The following is an 18000-nucleotide window of genomic DNA, read 5'->3' as shown; positions in this document are numbered from 1 at the left end:
AGCATATGAATATCGTTCTATATTAACTTGTCTTTAAAATAACAAATAATTGAACTCTCAGTTGTATAACACAGTAAAGTAATGAACAGTACTTTATATTCGGAAAAGGAAACAAAGTTTCAATTACAGAGGGTGTCCTTCTATTTTTGCTTGAATGCTGTCTTGCTATATTTTTTCTTAATTTCTCTTCTGAGGTGAACCAAAAAAAACAGCACCCTCTTACATCGTATTTTCTTCCTTTTGAGCTACACTGAATGTAACTGTTTGGAAACTGAATGCAATAACTACTACCTGTTTCTTTAAACAATAAACTAACTAAAACAGTTGTTGCTACCTAGCTAACTACCAGTAACTTAACTTGTGCTGTAATTAAATAAAAGAAAGGAAATGAATAATGATTAATTAAAAACAACAACCAATTAGTCCTTTTGGTGACCTGTCCAATCACCCTTGAAAGTCGTGTCCTGTCTCTGCACGAACCAGTCATTGAGTCTCTGTCTCCTCAGAGCTGGATGCTCCTGCATCAGGCTCCCGGGGTGGCAAAAAGTCATGGCTCCGTTCCATGAGCTCGTCAACAGAGTAGCCTGCTTTAGTTATCTGCGCTGTGTCGAGCCAAGAACTGTCCTCTATTGGACGGTTCCGCCACTTGACCAAATATCGCAGATACTCCTTCCTGCGTGTGCGTCTAGCTACCTGTGTGTCCAGTATTCCTTCGATCTCAAGGGGTGGTGCCTTTGGTAGTTGTCTCGTCCAAGAACCTTCCTCATAGCTGTCTTTCTGTGGTGCTGTAGTTGCTGCATCATCTTCTGAATTGGCCACATAGGGAAACAGATCTGCCACGTTGAAAATGGGAGAAATTCCAATTTCGGGCGGCAACTGTATTTCGTAAGCGTTCGCAGAAAATTTGCGGATGATTTTGCAAGGGCCGATCTTTTTAAATTTTACTTGTTATACTCCCGCTTCGGAAACCTTTCCTTACGTAGATACGCAAGGACTTCATCCCCAACGTTAAACTGAACTTCCCGACGCTTTGTGTCAGCTCGCTGCTTGTATTTCAAACTGCTGTCCTGTAACTTCAGCTTGACCTGTTCGTGTAAATTGCTCATTGCTTGAGCAAATTCTTCCCCATCAGCACTCCGTTTCTCAAGTTTCCCCAAATCCCGTAATTCATGCACTCCTCGCGGATGCATACCGTACAAAATCTGGAACGGACTGTAACCGGTGCTGCGGTTAGGTGAATCGTTGTACGCGAACTCGGCTTGAGCAAGTACACGGTCCCACATCCGGGAATTTCCTCCTGTCAAACTGCGAAGTAAGTTCCCCAGGCTTCTGTTTACGACTTCCGTCTGACCATCAGTCTGCGGATGATAAGCAGAGCTGAACTGCAATTGTGTATTTAACTTTTTCCACAGAGTTCTCCAAAAGTGACCTGTAAACTTTACATCCCGATCAGAGATGATGGATTTCGGGAGTCCATGTAACCGAACGACTTCAGTAAAGAATAGGTGTGCAATGTAAGTAGCGTCGCTGGTTTTCCTGCACGGTACAAAATGTGCCATTTTCGAGAATCGGTCAACTACAACCATGACTGAATCGAAGCCCCGCTGTGTCTTTGGTAGACCCAAAACAAAGTCCATGCTCACTGAATCCCATGGTCGACTCGGAATCGGCAATGGTGAGTAAGGACCAGTGTTTTGACTATGACCCTTTGCTAGTTGGCAAACTCTGCATCTGCTCACGTACCTCTGTACATCTCGCTGCAATTTCGGCCAGAAATAAAAGTGTTGTACTTGAGCAACCGTCTTGTCGATACCAAAGTGTCCAGCCAGTCCTCCACTGTGTTTCTCCTGTATTATGTTTTCCCTCATGGAACAGTTGGGTATACATAGTTGTCCTCCTTTGAACAGCAACCCTTCTTGCAAGTTATAATCTAGCCACATGCTATCATTCCTTGTCAAAGGGTTTTGACAGGCTTCATATGCCTCCCCAAATTCGGTATCAGCTTGATACAGTTCCTTCAAATGTTCAAAACCCAGAACTTGCATTGTACTCTCCTGCAGAAGCAAGGTTCTTCTGCTCAGTGCATCTGCCACCTTATTCGCTTGGCCACTAATGTGCTTTAATACGAATGTAAAATTTTGCAGATACTCCACCCAAGCTGCATGTTTGTGGTTTAGTTTGTGCTGTTGCATAATATACTGCAAGGCAGAATTATCTGTAAACAAAACAAACTCATCTCCCAATAGATAATGCCGCCAATGCTTCAACGCTTGTATGATTGCATAAAATTCTTTGTCGTAGGTTGAGTACTTCTGCCTGCTCTCATTTAGTTTTTCACTGAAGAAAGCGACCGGTCTGTCCTCTTGACTGAGGACTGCTCCAATGGCTGTCCCACTGGCGTCACAACGAACTTGAAAAAGTTTGTTGAAATCTGGCAGTCTCAATATTGGTCTTTCAGTGATCTTTTTCTTCAAAGTTTGAAAACTGCTTTCTGCCGCTTCAGTCCAGTGAAAAGGCTGATTTGCCTTCTTGATCGTGTCCAACATAGGTGCGCAAATCTCGCTGAAATTTCTGATAAATTTCCTATAAAAACTGGCTAGTCCATGGAAACTCCGGACTTCAAACAAACTCCTTGGTGACGGCCAGCTGACTATGGCTGCCACCTTTTCCGGATCCATTTTTAGCTCATTCTCTGCAATAACAAACCCCAAATACACTAGCTCTCGCTGGAAAAAGGTACACTTTTTCAAATTTATCAGCAACTTGTTTTGCTGCAGCTTCCTCAACACACTCTGTAAATGCCTGAAATGATCCTCTTTAGTCCTGCTAAAAATCAAAATATCATCCAGGTAAACTATCACAAATTTCCCATTAAACTCTTTCAATACCTCATTCATCAACCGCATGAATGTGCTGGGAGCGTTACTCAATCCGAATGGCATCACCAGCCACTCATATAAGCCTTCATTTGTCTTGAAAGCTGTCTTCCACTCATCGCCTTCTCGTATTCGAATCTGATGATACCCACTCTTCAGATCAATTTTTGAGAAATAGGCTGCCCCACTCAAACAATCCATCATATCGTCCATCCTTGGTAAGGGGAACCTGTACCTGACAGTAATTTTGTTTATGGCTCTGGAGTCTGTGCACATTCGCCATTCTCCTCCCTTCTTTGGAGCCAAAACAGTCGGTACTGCACAAGGGCTCATACTCTCTCGAATCAACCCTTTGTCAAGTAACTCCTGAACTTGCTTTCTAATTTCCTCATGATCCTTGGGGCTCATACGGTAAGCAGCCTTATTCGGTAAGCTTGCGCCTGGTATAAAGTCGATACAATGACTAATACCCCTCCTTGGTGGTAACTCATTTGGAAGATCATCCACCACTATGTCCCCAAATTCTTGCAGCAATTGCTGAACTTCTTCTGGCAAATCTGACAGCTGTGTGTGTAACACTACTGCCTTTGGCCTCCTTATGACAGCAAAGTTGATTTCGCTGTCCTCAATCTGTTTCACGAACTCCTTTCCTCCTAATAGCAATGCCTTCACTCCACTGGTTTCTGCTGTATTTTCCTCTTTGATGGGTACAAGCGTGTGCTTGATCCCATCTTTAACAAACTTGTAGCAATTCTTTTTCCCGTCATGAACTGCACCTCTATCGAACTGCCAAGGTCGTCCCAAAAGTAGGTGACAGACATCCATGGGCATGACATCACAAAGGATCTTATCCTTGTACTTGCCAATTTGGAATTCTACTTCACATTGCTCATCAACTAACAGCTGATGCCCTTTCTGCAGCCATGACACTTTGTAGGGTGTAGGATGCTTTAATTTCTTCAGTCCCAACTTGTCCACCATCTCTACCGACACAAGATTGTCCGTACTCCCACTATCTATAATCAATTTGCAGCACTTGCCCCGCGACTTGCAGACAGTACGGAACAAGGCTTTCCGCTGATATGGTTCTGCAACCTCCTTTGCTGGTTTCAACAGCACTTTGTTCAACACCAAAGCTTCACCTGTCTCTGGTGCATTTTCTGCTTCCTGAGGTGTTGCCTCAGCATCCTCAGTCTGAACAACATAAGTCCCTCTTCCGCCTGCTGGTTCAGCTTCAGGACATTCATAAGACTTGTGCCCCCATTTGTGGCAGCGATAGCACTGGACAGCTCCTCTGCCCCGACCATTTCCTCGCCCTCGCTGGGGTGGTCGTCCTCCTCTCGTGCTATTGTCTTTCTCTGTTGTTCCAGCAGATTTAGAACTGCTGCTTTCTTCATTTGGGCCTGCACCTCGACCTCTTCCAAATACTTTACCCTTCCCCCTGCCAGTTCCACCTCCTCTCCTGGCATTCTGCTTCCGATTAATCTTTTCTTCCGCCTTCAGTGCAAACTGATAGGCTTCCTCCATTGTTCGGGGTGAAAGGATACCAATCTTGTCTAAGATTTCTCCCCTTAAGCCATTCACAAATCTGGTTGTTTTCTCCGGGGTGTCCTCCACATAACCTGCTCGCAAATTCAACTTATAGAATTCTTCTGTAAATTCTTTCACAGTCATTCCTCTCTGTTTCAAGTTCTGTACCTGCCTGTACAACATAATCTGATAATCCTGTGGTAAGAATTTCTCTTTCACTTTGGCCTCCATTCTAGACCATTTCTTTATAGGCTGTTTGTTAAGCCTCCTCCGTTCCGCCTGAACACTGTCCCACCACAAGGACGCATGTCCTTTCAGCTTGGTGGCGGCGAACTTCACCTGCTTATCTTCGCTGGTTTCCTCAAATTCAAAATACTTGTTGACTTCACTTAACCAATCCAACAACACGTCTGCGGACAGACTTCCGTCATAAGTCGACAACTCATGTTTTGGCTTATGACTTGACAGCAAGACCGACTTCAACAATCTAAATTCTGGTGTCACCCCCTCTAATTCCTCCTCTGGTTCAACTTCTTCTTCATCACTGTCATCTGCTGGGTTTCTTCTTCCCCCAGCTTCCACTACTGCCAATCTTTCACGCAAAACTCGAATCTCCTCTCGAAGTCCATCATCTACTACCCTCCGGACTACTCTTCCCCTTCCTCTTCCTCTTCCTCTTCCTCTTCCTCTTCCTTCACCTTCACCTTCTCCCTGTTCCATTGGTTCTAACTCAAGAAACTAGCTCTGATACCACTTATGATGGCCCAGCCCTGGTGACGTGGTCTCGGCCACGTGACTCACCTCAGTCCCACATGGTCACACTTGCGTGGGTAAATATCTGCTCCAGCACCGATGCGCATTTAAGTTTTCATCTTCCGGTTACCAGGTGGATCACCGGTCCTCTCCGTGGCTTTCCGCCTTTGTAAAACCCTTAAGGTTTTAGTCTTGGCTCATTTGCTTCCGTCTCCCCTTCTGTTCCAGCTCCGCATGGCTATAGCGCTGCCCTCTGTGCACTGACACCTACCTAGCCCTCACTCTGTCACTGATGGTGGCCTCTCGGGCCAGCTACACTCCGTCTCCGTCTGCTACCTGCTCTGTATTGTTATGGCGCTGCTCTCGCACGTTATCCCACCATATTCATTACTCTGTCACTGGTTGTGGCTCTTGTTCGAAATGCAAAACCTTTGCTGTAGCTGCTGTCTTCGTCGACCCGGTTTGGAAGTCTGTGGTAAGGATTTGTATTTTAATGGCTTTAGCTAAACAGTCTTTTGGTTTCCAGTCTCTGAACTCTGGTCCTGTGCAGGTATTCGCAGCCACAGAGTTACCTTCCCTCCGAACGCAACCAGGCTTCAAGGTAACCTCTTGTTCTATGATTTATCGTCCTCTACCATCTGTTGTCGACACTTACAATGTTCTTGTGCCTTTCAGCTTGTGGTTTCGTTTTGTGGCTCGGCAACCTTCGTCGACCCTTGGGTAAGTTCACTGTTCCTTTACTCCTGCAACTTACAATATGACTCGGCTTCTTCTGACATTATTCTGGTTATAGAGATGAATTAATTCATTCTGTGCTCCTGTGCAGGTGGGTTGGGACTATGCTCGTGAGGGTTTCTTCTATACAGTCTTCGGCTTCCTCCAATCTCTGGTTTCCTTTGACCGGGTAGGGTCTATTCTCATTTCAGCATTTCTTTAGAGTATGTAATACGGACTAGCTGTAGGGTTCTGCTGGTTAGGGTTTGTAGAATGGGCGTGCCCTTCGCTGGCATTCACATCTTCAGGGTTTCGCTTCTCTGTCTCATTGTATGGCCTCCATGCATCTATATCTTAGACTTTGCTGTTACGGCAGTGCCGCTTTTGTTTATATGACTCTGTTGTTGTCTAATGGACTGTGGTGTACGAAGACTTATGAAATACTGTATTTAAATGAAAACAAATGGTTCTGGAATTGTTACCTCTGTTGATAGTCGCTGTGTTGATTTAATAATGGCTGTGTGACTCTTTGTGTTGGCGTATGGGCTCTGTTCGGTTTGGCCGTAACTCGACTTGATATGAAGTCTGTCTTTGCTTTATCCTCGCAACGATGTACACATATGCTGCTTGTCCACTTGCTCTTCTTGCTGTATGATAGTTCTGGCAACGTACTTATGGTTTCGGCCTGAGGCCTGTGATGCTTCAATGTTTCTAGTTACAGCATATGAATATCGTTCTATATTAACTTGTCTTTAAAATAACAAATAATTGAACTCTCAGTTGTATAACACAGTAAAGTAATGAACAGTACTTTATATTCGGAAAAGGAAACAAAGTTTCAATTACAGAGGGTGTCCTTCTATTTTTGCTTGAATGCTGTCTTGCTATATTTTTTCTTAATTTCTCTTCTGAGGTGAACCAAAAAAAACAACACCCTCTTACATCGTATTTTCTTCCTTTTGAGCTGCACTGAATGTAACTGTTTGGAAACTGAATGCAATAACTACTACCTGTTTCTTTAAACAATAAACTAACTAAAACAGTTGTTGCTACCTAGCTAACTACCAGTAACTTAACTTGTGCTGTAATTAAATAAAAGAAAGGAAATGAATAATGATTAATTAAAAACAACAACCAATTAGTCCTTTTGGTGACCTGTCCAATCACCCTTGAAAGTCGTGTCCTGTCTCTGCACGAACCAGTCATTGAGTCTCTGTCTCCTCAGAGCTGGATGCTCCTGCATCACATTTTAATAAACTTGATATGGATCACATAAGCCTAAATTCAATATTATTAATGTGTTATCAACGTTATATTAAACTCTTATTAAAATTATCTAAATATTTTGGCAATTTTATATAAATATGTTAATAATATTATATAAATATTTTTATATGATATTAATGTCATAATTAAATATTAATATATGTATTAAGTAGCATTATTTTGATAAATTAATTTTCTATAAATTAATTTTTTTAAATATTTATATATTAATGTTTTGATTAATATAACAATGAAATTAGAGAAGCAGATATTGTGCACAAATTGTATTACATACAAAACCAAATTATAAGCCACATTAATAGTGCTTATGAGATCCAACATATTCCAAACAAAGAGAATATTGTTGAGAATAGCTCTCAACAAACTCCAACATTCCAAGTCCCCCTTTAATGCTTAGATTACATTATTACAAAGACTAATACAAAAATGACAAATTACAATTCACATGTCACATCTGTTTCACTGATCATCCTTAGCACTTATCGCCACTCACACTCTTTTCACCACCACAATCTTCGAGCTTCCCATTCAACTGACATAATTGTCTCTAACCATCTTTGACAAACTTTCTATAATTGACTCTTGAAGTACAATCTCAATATTTGCATCGTAACTGTCTCTAACCATCTTTGACGAACTTTCTATAATTGACTCTTGAAGGACAATCTCAATATTGCACTGTATCCAACAATCAATTATGCAACTGACATTTCTACACACATGGATCTCATACATAACCTATAACAGATGCTCTTGAAGCCCGAAGCATAATAAAATCCATTAGCATATAACCAATTCATACAATTACCTTAGCATAGTAAAATCCATTAGCATATAACTAATTCATACAATTACCTTAGCATAATAAAATCCATTAGCATATAACTGATTCATACAATTACCTTAGCGATACATTCTATCAGCAACGAAGAACAAAGAAAACCACTAATTTAATTATATTCCTATTTTGATTCTGCACCTTTTACAAAACCAAAAATAACATGAATAATAACTTCTTTAGAAAAGTATAAGGAACTCTCATCGCTATCACGTATTAGCATTGGACCAAATTTCTTTAATAATAGTCTTGGATGTCCATAATTCCTTATCATTTGTTAGAATATCAATATGTTTATTTATTTAACCTCCAAGACACTTCATTCAATGAGCACAACTTCAAGCATTACGATAGATACATGCAGCAGTAAACTTATTTTATGGTTACCAAAATAAAATATGTTCCCCACACAATAAAAACATTTACACGAGGTAACAATCTAAAACTCTATTGAAATCTGCCTATGAGCAACACGTTCGAGAATTTTCGAAGGAAATGAAGTCTCTCAAGCTGCGAGCAATGTCAACAAACTATTAAAAGGATCATAGCCTCAACAGAAACATATTCCAGAAAATTATAAATGCATTTCTGGCGCCATCATCTTCAGAAAATGATTGGAGACAAATTCCAAAGAGGAATGGAAGGGTCACCAAATTTCTGCATCACAATATCCACCCACCTGCAGGGAACATAAGTCTTTGATCTGGCCATGCGCAAGGAACATAAATCTTCTTCCATGGCAGAAGCACACTCACAACACACAACCTCTTCACTATGCAAAGTCATAGATGGAAGAAAATATATATATCTACAATTAAAAAAAGAAAGAAAGCAAATACTTCCAAAGTATAAAGGAATATCAATTCCAAAAATATATATCTATAGCCAAGTAAAGCGAATGCTTCTAAAATCATAAAGGAACATCAATTCGAAAGTCGACAAGGAGATCTGATACAACAATAGCACTTGCTTATAATGCTACATGTCTATAACTTAGATTTAAAAGTAAATTTCAATATTGATTTAACTAGAAACGTGAGGAAACACAAATACATTATATTGTCTTTTGATAATCCTGTAGCCATGTATTTTGCAATTGGATTTATATACAGAGAAAACATGACACGATTTTTTGCAACCCATTCCTTCTATTTACTTAATAGCAAAGAGTGGATGGGTAACTATCAATAGCCCTCTCCAAACATAATGCAATTCCCTGGTTTTATCTGTTTATGTATATTAAATAGTGCATATGTTTAAATGACATCTGTCACATTAGGTATGCTTTCTTCCAATTTACTAAATAAACTAGGTTCCCAAATACATGTATCTATCGAGCGCACTATTGTAACCATTATTCCAATCTAATCTATGTAGCAAAAATGAAAACCATCTAGCATGGCCAGTGAACTTTGTTGGTAATTGACAATTAATTAATGTAAATTTGGGTAAAATTGTATTAGTTATTGACAAGTTAGTTTCCTACCGAATCAACAGTTATGTCACTGAGGAGGCTCATATAAAACTGATGAATGTACGAACTGTTGTAAGGATAATCATTTATTGATTGAATAGAAATTCCAATCCCTTGCCCCGTGGATGTTTCCTTGACACCCTGGTTTTACCACGTAAATCTTGAGTTTTTACTTGTGTGGTTGTATTAAGTTTCTTTTTCCTTTCTTGTTTGATAACCTCTTGTAACATTTAATGGAAAAATCTTATATAGTTTCTGAAAAAATATCCATACTTTTCTGAACAAATCTAAAAATATTTCAATTTAAAAAAAAAAAAAAAAATCTTTTACAAATACCCGGATTTGCTTGAAATTCCCTTGCTGCATGGAGTATCCACGTTATGCTCCTCGGTAGCGAGCAATCGGAAACCCTCTTCCTCAACAACAACACTCTTCAACACAACTGCTCTATCAAGTGGTGGGCGTGGGCATGCGCTCAACTGACAGCTCTCTCTCTTCCTCTAAAAAAAAAATTGTGGCAGCTTCAAAAAATTCTGCGACAGTCTTCTCTTCTGGCAGCTTGAGGTTATCAAACAAGAAAGGAAAATAAACTAAATACAACGACATAAGTAAAAACTCAATATTTACGTGGTAAAACCCTGATAGGGTGTCAAGGAAACATCGACGGGATAAGGGATTGGAATTTCTATTCAATCAATAAATGATTCTCCTTTACCATAGTTTGGGCATTCATCAGTTTTATATGAGCCTCCTTAGTTACATAACTGCTGATTCGGTATGAAACTAACTTGTCAATAACTAATATAATTTTACCCAAATTTACATTAATTAATTGTTAATTACCAACAAACTCCACCTTGACAACAATTTTTCTAATCCCTTGCCCATGCCCATTCATCGTCTCTTCTGCAAGCCAAGAGAAGCTAAACACCATCACAGCTTCTCTACTGTAACTGGCTTTGTGAATATGTCTGCACAATTCTCCCGTGTGTGGACCTTTTGAAGAGCTACTTTTCCGCCATTGATCACATGTCTCAGAAAATGATACCTTACATCAATGTGCTTGGTTCTGCTGTGATAAGCAGGATTTGTAGCCAAGGGAATAACACTCTGATTGTCACAAAGTACATTCACTTTCTCCTACGTCCTTCCAATCTCATCAAGTAGACCCTTTAACCAAATTGCTTCTTTACTGGCATTTGAAGCAGCTATATATTCTGCTTCGGTAGTGGACAACGCAACTGTTTCTTGAAGCTTTGACATCCAACTAATTGCTCCACCTACAAGAGTAAAGACATAACCTGTAGTAGATCTTCTTTTGTCCAAATCACCTGCATAATCAGCATCTACATATCCGCACACTAATCCTTCACTACCATTAAAGATGATGCAATGGCCACTTGTGCCTCTTAGATATCGAAGCACCCATTTCACTGCTCGCCAATGTTCTTCATTTGGATTTTCCATGAATCTGCTGACAACTCCAACTGCATGTGAAATGTCAGGTCTTGTAGATACCATCGCATACATTAAGTTGCCTACAACATTTGCATATGGTACATGAGACATATACTACTTTTCTTCATCAGTTCTAAGACTCAAAATTGAGGAAAGCTTAAAATGGGAATCTAATGGAATATTAACAGGTTTCACATTGTTCATACAAAACTTTTCAAGTACTTTCTCTACATACTTCTACTGTGATAACCAAAGCTTACCATTTTCCCTGTCTCTGTGTATCTCCATGCCCAAGATATGTTTTGCTGCTCCAAGATCCTTCATATCAAACGTCCTAGAGAGCTGAGCCTTTAACTTGTTGATCTCTTCCATGCTTTTGCTTGCAATAAGCATATCATCAACATACAAAGCTAATATAATGAATATGCCATTGAAACTCTTGAAGTATAGGTAATGATCATACTCACTTCTAATAAAGTTCTGGCTCACCATTAAGGAGTCAAACTTCTTGTACCATTGTTTGGGAGACTACCTCAGACCATACAATGATTTCCTGAGCTTGCAAACTAATCTTCTACTGCGACCTTGTACAAAACATTTTGGTTGTTCCACATATAACTCTTCATTCAAATCACCATGTAGAAAAGTTTTTTTAACATATAACTATTCTAACTGAAGGTTAGGTGATGCAGTTAGTGCCGACACAGTATGAATAGAAACAAGTTTTACAACTGGTGAAAAAATCTCATGAAAGTTGATACCTTCAACCTGAGAATACCCTTTTGCTACCAGTCTTGCCTGATACCTTTCGATACTTCCATCAGCTTTCCATTTCAGTTTGAAGACCCATTTGCATCCAACAACACTTCTCCCTTCAGGAAGTTCTACAAGATTCTAGGTATTGTTCTTAGCTAAGGAATCCATTTCTTCTTCCATAGCCATTTTCTATTTTTCGCTATCCGTATCATCTACTGCTTCCTGATAACAAGAAGGTTCCCCATCTTCAGTAATCAAAGCAAAAGATGAAGCATAATCTTCATACCTTCTGGGAGTTTTTCTTTCCCTTGTAGATATTCTTAGAGTGACTAGTTGCTGAACTGGTTCAGAAACTTCAACAACTTTCATTGTATCTTCAACACCTTTTTCTCTAGAAGTATCTTCTTCCTTTTGACTGTCACTGAAAGTTCTAGCCTCCAACTGAATTTGTTGGTTTGGCAATACATGTTCCTGTTCAATTCTTTCAACATTTGATTTTAAAAAAGAAGATTCATCAAATGTTACATCTCTACTAATGACTATCTTTCGTGATGTACGATCCCACAACTTGTATCCTTTCACTACATAGTCATACCCAACAAAGACATAACATTTTGATTTTGGATCTAATTTTGAATGCTGATTTTTAGGAATAAGAGCATAAGCATCACAACCAAATATCCTTAAATGTGAATAATCACAAGACTGACCTGACCAAACTTCTTCAGGAATTTTACAATTAATTACTACTGAAGGTGATCTGTTAACTAAATAACAAGCAGTGGATACTGCTTCTGCCCACAACTCCTTTTGCAAGTTAGCATTGCTGATCATGCTTCTGGCTCTTTCCATAAGAGTCCAATTCATATGTTCAGCAACACTATTTTGCTGAGGAGTATAAACAATAGTTTTGTGTCTAACAATTCCTTCATCCTTACAATATTGTTCAAATTCTATTGAAGTAAATTCACCACCATTGTCAGTTCTTAAACATTTAATTGATTTGCTTGTTCTTTTCTCTACCATTGCTTTAAATTGTTTAAAGATATTGAATACATCAGCTTTCTTTTTCAGCATAAAGACCCAAACTTTATGGGAGAAATCGTCAATAAACATTAAAAGATATAGAGAACCTCCATATGATACAACAAAAGATGGTCCCAATAGATTAGAATGAATATAGTCTAAAATATCTTTATTATTATGATTTCCAGTTTGAAATCTTTGTTTACACTATTTTCCATACGCACAATGTTTACAGAAATTCAACTTCAAATATTTCAGATCAAGAAGTAATTTATGTTTCATCAGTACCTGAAGATCTTTCTTGCTCATGTGACCCAATCGCTGATGTCATAAGCGAGTACCTTCTTCTTATTTTTCTGACACAATTGCTGCTTCATTGACCTGAGTACTTCCTTTGAGTCTATAAAGATTTCCGACCTTTTCTACTTTCATAACAACTAGGGTGCCTTTAGATACTTTCAACACTCCATTCTGACCTGTAAACTTATAACCATCCGAATCCAACACTCCCAAAAAAATCAATTTTTTCTTCAATTCAGGTACATGTCTAACACTAGTTAATGTTCTGATTGTGTTATCATACATTTTAATCCTAATATTTCCCAACCCAACAGTTTGAGATCCAATATATTCCAACCAAAGAGAATATTGTTAAGAATAGCTCTCAACAAGATTCCAACAACCAACAACCCAATCCTAGCTATATACTAATGTAAGCATTATTCCAAGTCCCCATTTAATGCTTAGATTACATTATTACAAAGACTAATACAAAAATCACAAATTACAATTCACATGTCATATCTATCTGATCATCTTGTTAGAAAATTATATATTATGGAGCAATGGAACACATAAAATATTGCAGAAATATAAACACAGAAAACGCATAAAACAAGAGAGACACCAATATATGTGGTTCACCCAGTTTGGGCTATGTCCACCTCGAACAGCCAGTCCTTCCTTTTTATTATCTAGCAAAAATGAAGAGACACAACCTACAGCAAATCCGCTGTAATATCCTTTGTTTTCTCTCACAGTCTCACCTCTCTGTTTCTCGCTCACAGAATACTCATCTATTACACAGCCTCAAATACAATGCCCTCATACAAAGATAGGGGTTGCCTTCTAGGGCAAAAAAACCTAAACTAAACATAAGTTCTACTGTCAGATCATCCGCCTAAGGAACGGCCCAGATTGACTAGGAATTACTATACTTTTACAAGGCAATTTTACATCTGTTTTTAGCTTCAGGGGTGCTACCCCCGAGCCCCTGCCGGGGGACCGCTGGCCCTGGGACACCCCAGCCAAGGGGATCGGCCCCCCCGGACCCCCACGGGGGGGACAAGTCGCCCTCCCGCACCCCCCTGCGTGGAGGGGTGTACAAACTTCCTGGGGTATACATCTGGATGAAACAAAGACCTCTGAACAATCATGCTCCACACACAACAATCTCCCACTTGGAGAATGATTGTAGCAACTCCACTGCTGCTTCATTTGCTGGACAATGACTCCTCTTTGGACTTGGCTATTTCTCATATTCATCGTCATCCTTGAAGACCAATTGAAACTGAGCATGTTCTCAGTTTCTCCCTGGTTACAACTTTTGTTAGCATATCTGTAGGATTCTGGCTAGTGTGTATCTTTTCCAGCTTCAACTCTCCATCTTCCAACATTGATCATATGAAATGATACTTGCGTTGTATGTGTTTAGTCCTGGAATGAAATGCTGAGTTCTTTGCAAGATGAATGGCACTTTGTCTATCACTGTATAACGTGCCCATATCATGCTCCTTACCCAATTCACCCATAAACCTTTGTAACCAAATAATTTCTTTACTAGCCTCTGTAGCACCAACATACTTTGCGTCTGTTGTTGAAAGTGCAACAACACTTTGGACTTTTGAAACCTAACCGACAGCTGTTCCACCAACAGTAAATACATATCCTGTAGTGCTCCTCCTGTTATCTATGTCACCTGCCATATCTGCATCAACATATCCCTATAGGGAAATGTTTGAACCACCAAAGCATAATGCTTGATTTGTGGTACCTTTCAAATATCTGAGAATCCATTTCACTGCCATCCAATGTTCCTTTCCTAGATTGTTCATGTACCTGCTTACAACTCCCACTGCATGTGCAATATCAGGCCTTGTGCAGACCATTGCATACATTAAGCTTCCAACTACTGATGCATATGGAACTTTAGACATATAATCCATGTCTTCTTGGGTCTTTGGGCACATTTCCTTACTAATTTTGAAATGGCTAGCAAAAGGTGTACTAACTAGTTTTGCATTGTGCATGTTAAATCTTTTCAACACCTTTTGTATGTACTCATTCTGAGACAATGTTAATTTGCGATTTTTCCTATCTCTAGTTATTCTCATACCAAGGATTTGTTTTGCAGCTCCCAAATCCTTCATTGCAAATGAATTTGCCAATTTTCTTTTGAGCACATTTATTTCCTACATGTTAGATTCTGCAACAAGCATGCCATTTACATACAATAACAATATAATATAGCTTCCATCATTTTGCTTTTTCAGATAAACACAATGATCAGAGTGACATCTAGTATAACCTTGTTCAAACATAAACTTGTCAAATTTTAGATACCACTGCCTTGGAGCCTGTTTTAAGCCATACAAGCTCTTCTTCAACCTGCACACTAGTTTCTCCTTCCCTTTCACTTCATATCCTTGTGGCTGTTGCATATATATCTCTTCCTCCAAATCCCCATGGAGAAAGGTTGTCTTTACATCTAACTGCTCAAGATGCAAATCTTCAACTGCCACTAGAATTAAATAGTTCTGATTGATGTCATTTTAATAACAGGAGAAAATATTTCATCAAAATCAATACCTTTCTTCTGTGCAAACTCATTCACCACAAGTCTAGCTTTGTACCTTTGTTTTCCTCCATCTTCTTCTTTCAGCCTGTAAACCCATTTATTCTGCAATGTAGTTTGACCTGCAGGAAACCTGACTAAGTCTCAAGTCCGGTTATGCATTAAGGAGTCCATCTCTTCTTCCATGGCTACCTCCCACTTCTTCCTGCTTTCAACCTACATTTCTTTTTCATAACATTCGGGTTCACCCGAATCAGTCAACAATAAATAATATAATGAAGGAGAGTATCGTTCAGGGTTATACTTATCTTGGTAGATCTTCTAACACCACTTTCTTGTGTTTGGGGTGCTTGTTGTTGTTGTGGTGGTTGCTGCTGTTGTGGTTGTTGATTATTATTATTTTCAGGCACCTTTACATTTTCATTGATTTCATCAAGAACTGTGTATTCCTTGTTTTCTTTTTCCTGTTTCTTTTCCTGCAACTGATTCTTATATAAGACCTTTTCATTGAATATTACATCTCTGATCCTAATGATTTTGTGATTTTCATAATCATATAAGTGATAACCAAAATCATTAACACCATATCCAATAAAGGTACATTTCTTTGACTTTGCCTCAAGCTTTGTTCTATTTTCTTTATCAATATGGACAAAGGCCTGACAACCAAAAGGCTTTAAAAAAGAGTAGTTTACCTTTTTACCTGTCCATGCTTCCTCCAGAACACCACCATCCAAAGAACTTGAAGGCCCTCTGTTTATTAGATAAACAACAGTATCTACAGCATCTGCCCAAAACTGTAAAGGCAATCCTGCATGCAATCTCATGCACCTTGCACGCTCCATGATTGTTCTGTTCATCATTTCTGACACACCATTTTCTTGTGGTGTTCTTGGAACTGTCTTCTCTCTGCGAATTCCATGCTCTAAACAATACCTATCAAACTCTTTGCTGCAATATTCACCTCCATTGTATGATCTAAGACACTTCAATTTCTTTCCTGTCTCAGTCTCAACCAAAGCTTTCCATTTCTTGAAAGTATCAAATACATCAGATTTATTCTTAATACAATAAATCCAAGTTTTTCTAGTTGCATCATCAATAAAAGTAACATAATAACGAGAGCCATCGAGAGATGATACCTGAGCAGGTCCCCATACATCTGTATGTACAAGCTCTAATTTTTCATTCTTCTTTTCTTTCCCAACTCTGAGAAATCTAACTATCTTCTGTTTTCCATAAATGCAATTCTCACAGAAGTCCAAATCAACATTCTTCAAACCCGGCAACAAGTTCCTTGAGTGAAGCATCTTCATCCCCTTTTCACTCATGTGTCCGAGCCTATGATGCCATAATGCTGCATCTTCTCCTTTGGAAGTTAAAGCATTAACAGAGTTAGAAATACCATTGCATAAATACAATGTACCAACCTTTTCACCTTTTGCTATTACCAGGGCTCCTTTGGTGACCTTCCAAGCTTTATCTGTGAAAGTTGTCACACAACCTTCATCGCCTAACTGCCCTGTTGAAATCAGATTTTTCTTTAGATCTGAAACATGCCTTACCTCCTTTAGTAGCCATTGGTTTCCATTCTGCTGTTTTACAAGAACCTTACCCATTCCAACAATTTTACAGGGTTTATCATCACCCAAATGAACTTGTCCAAAATCTCCTTGAACATAGTCATGAAAGTATTTCTTATCAGGTGTGGCATAGAATGAGGCCCCTGAATCTACCACCCACGAATCAGTAATATTTTCGAAAGAAAGAATCAAAGCATCTTGTAACACCTCACCTATCACATTTGCTTCATGATTGTTTTCTTGATGTGAATCTCCTTCTTTTCCCTTTCGAGATCTACAGTCTTTTTTTAGGTGTCCTTTCTTTCTGCATTTCCAGCACACTATCCCCGATCTGGACTTGGATCTGCCTTTCCTTGATTTACTGCGATATCATGAGCTCTTTCCTCTTTCCATTTTTTTTCCCTTAGACTCTGCACTCAAAGCATTTCCTGATGTCTCACTGAAGCTTTTCCGTCACATTTCCTCGCTAAGGATAGCACCGAAAACATCATCAAACTTTAAAGTACTAGATCCAAACACAGAGTTACTAATGGCCATTACTAAACCATTCCAACTTTCTGGCAATGAGCACAAGAATAACAAAGCTCTAACTTCATCATCAAATTTCACTGCTACAGAACATAACTCACTTGTAACAGTATTAAAATCATTTAAATGATCTACAACAGATCCACCTTCCGACATCTTCATATTAAATAACCGTTTCATAAGAAATACCTTGTTTGAGGCCGAGGGTTTTTCATATAGTTTCTCCAACGCCTTAATCAAACCCTCTGTCGTTGTTTCCTTCAAAATGTTGAAGACGACCGACGCTGCAAGGCACAACCGTATTGTTCCGAGTGCCTTTCTAT

At 39.1% G+C, this 18000-nt stretch overlaps 1 protein-coding gene and 1 long non-coding RNA gene across 2 annotated transcripts; one reads left to right on the top strand and one right to left on the bottom strand.

Annotated features, from left to right (window-relative positions):
- Positions 1 to 941: 941 nt before the first annotated feature.
- LOC149198271 (uncharacterized) lies at positions 942 to 5126 on the bottom strand. The gene is made up of 3 exons (XM_089408984.1): positions 3653 to 5126; positions 3212 to 3529; positions 942 to 2215 (listed from the first exon to the last, which is right to left on the bottom strand). The coding sequence occupies exons 1-3, from the start codon at positions 5124 to 5126 to the stop codon at positions 942 to 944; spliced, it is 3066 nt and encodes a 1021-aa protein (XP_089265110.1).
- Positions 5127 to 5534: 408 nt separating this feature from the next.
- Positions 5535 to 6366, top strand: LOC149198270 (uncharacterized). Its single transcript, XR_016254258.1, has 4 exons — positions 5535 to 5634; positions 5710 to 5760; positions 5835 to 5879; positions 5986 to 6366. It is a non-coding gene; the product is annotated as an uncharacterized LOC149198270 (long non-coding RNA).
- Positions 6367 to 18000: the final 11634 nt, after the last annotated feature.

The sequence above is a fragment of the Pinus tabuliformis genome, chromosome 2_2 (assembly GCF_031772625.1).
Source record: "Pinus tabuliformis cultivar Carrire ecotype Pingquan chromosome 2_2, CPIR1, whole genome shotgun sequence".
NCBI lineage: Eukaryota > Viridiplantae > Streptophyta > Pinopsida > Pinales > Pinaceae > Pinus > Pinus tabuliformis.
The sequence above is the reverse complement of the archived record's forward strand: the minus strand, read 5'-3'. Positions and strand labels throughout refer to the sequence as shown.

What these genes read in the sequence shown, in the direction of transcription:
- LOC149198271 (XM_089408984.1), bottom strand. Translation starts at nt 5,126, where the DNA reads ATGGAACAGGGAGAAGGTGAAGGTGAAGGAAGAGGAAGAGGAAGAGGA. An exon ending in ACCTTGGCAGTTCGATAGAG is followed by an intron (nt 3,530 to 3,652) that starts GTGCAGTTCATG and finishes CATTGCTATTAG; the next exon opens with GAGGAAAGGAGTTCGTGAAA. An exon ending in CAAAGGGTTGATTCGAGAGA is followed by an intron (nt 2,216 to 3,211) that starts GTATGAGCCCTT and finishes TTTTGTTTACAG; the next exon opens with ATAATTCTGCCTTGCAGTAT.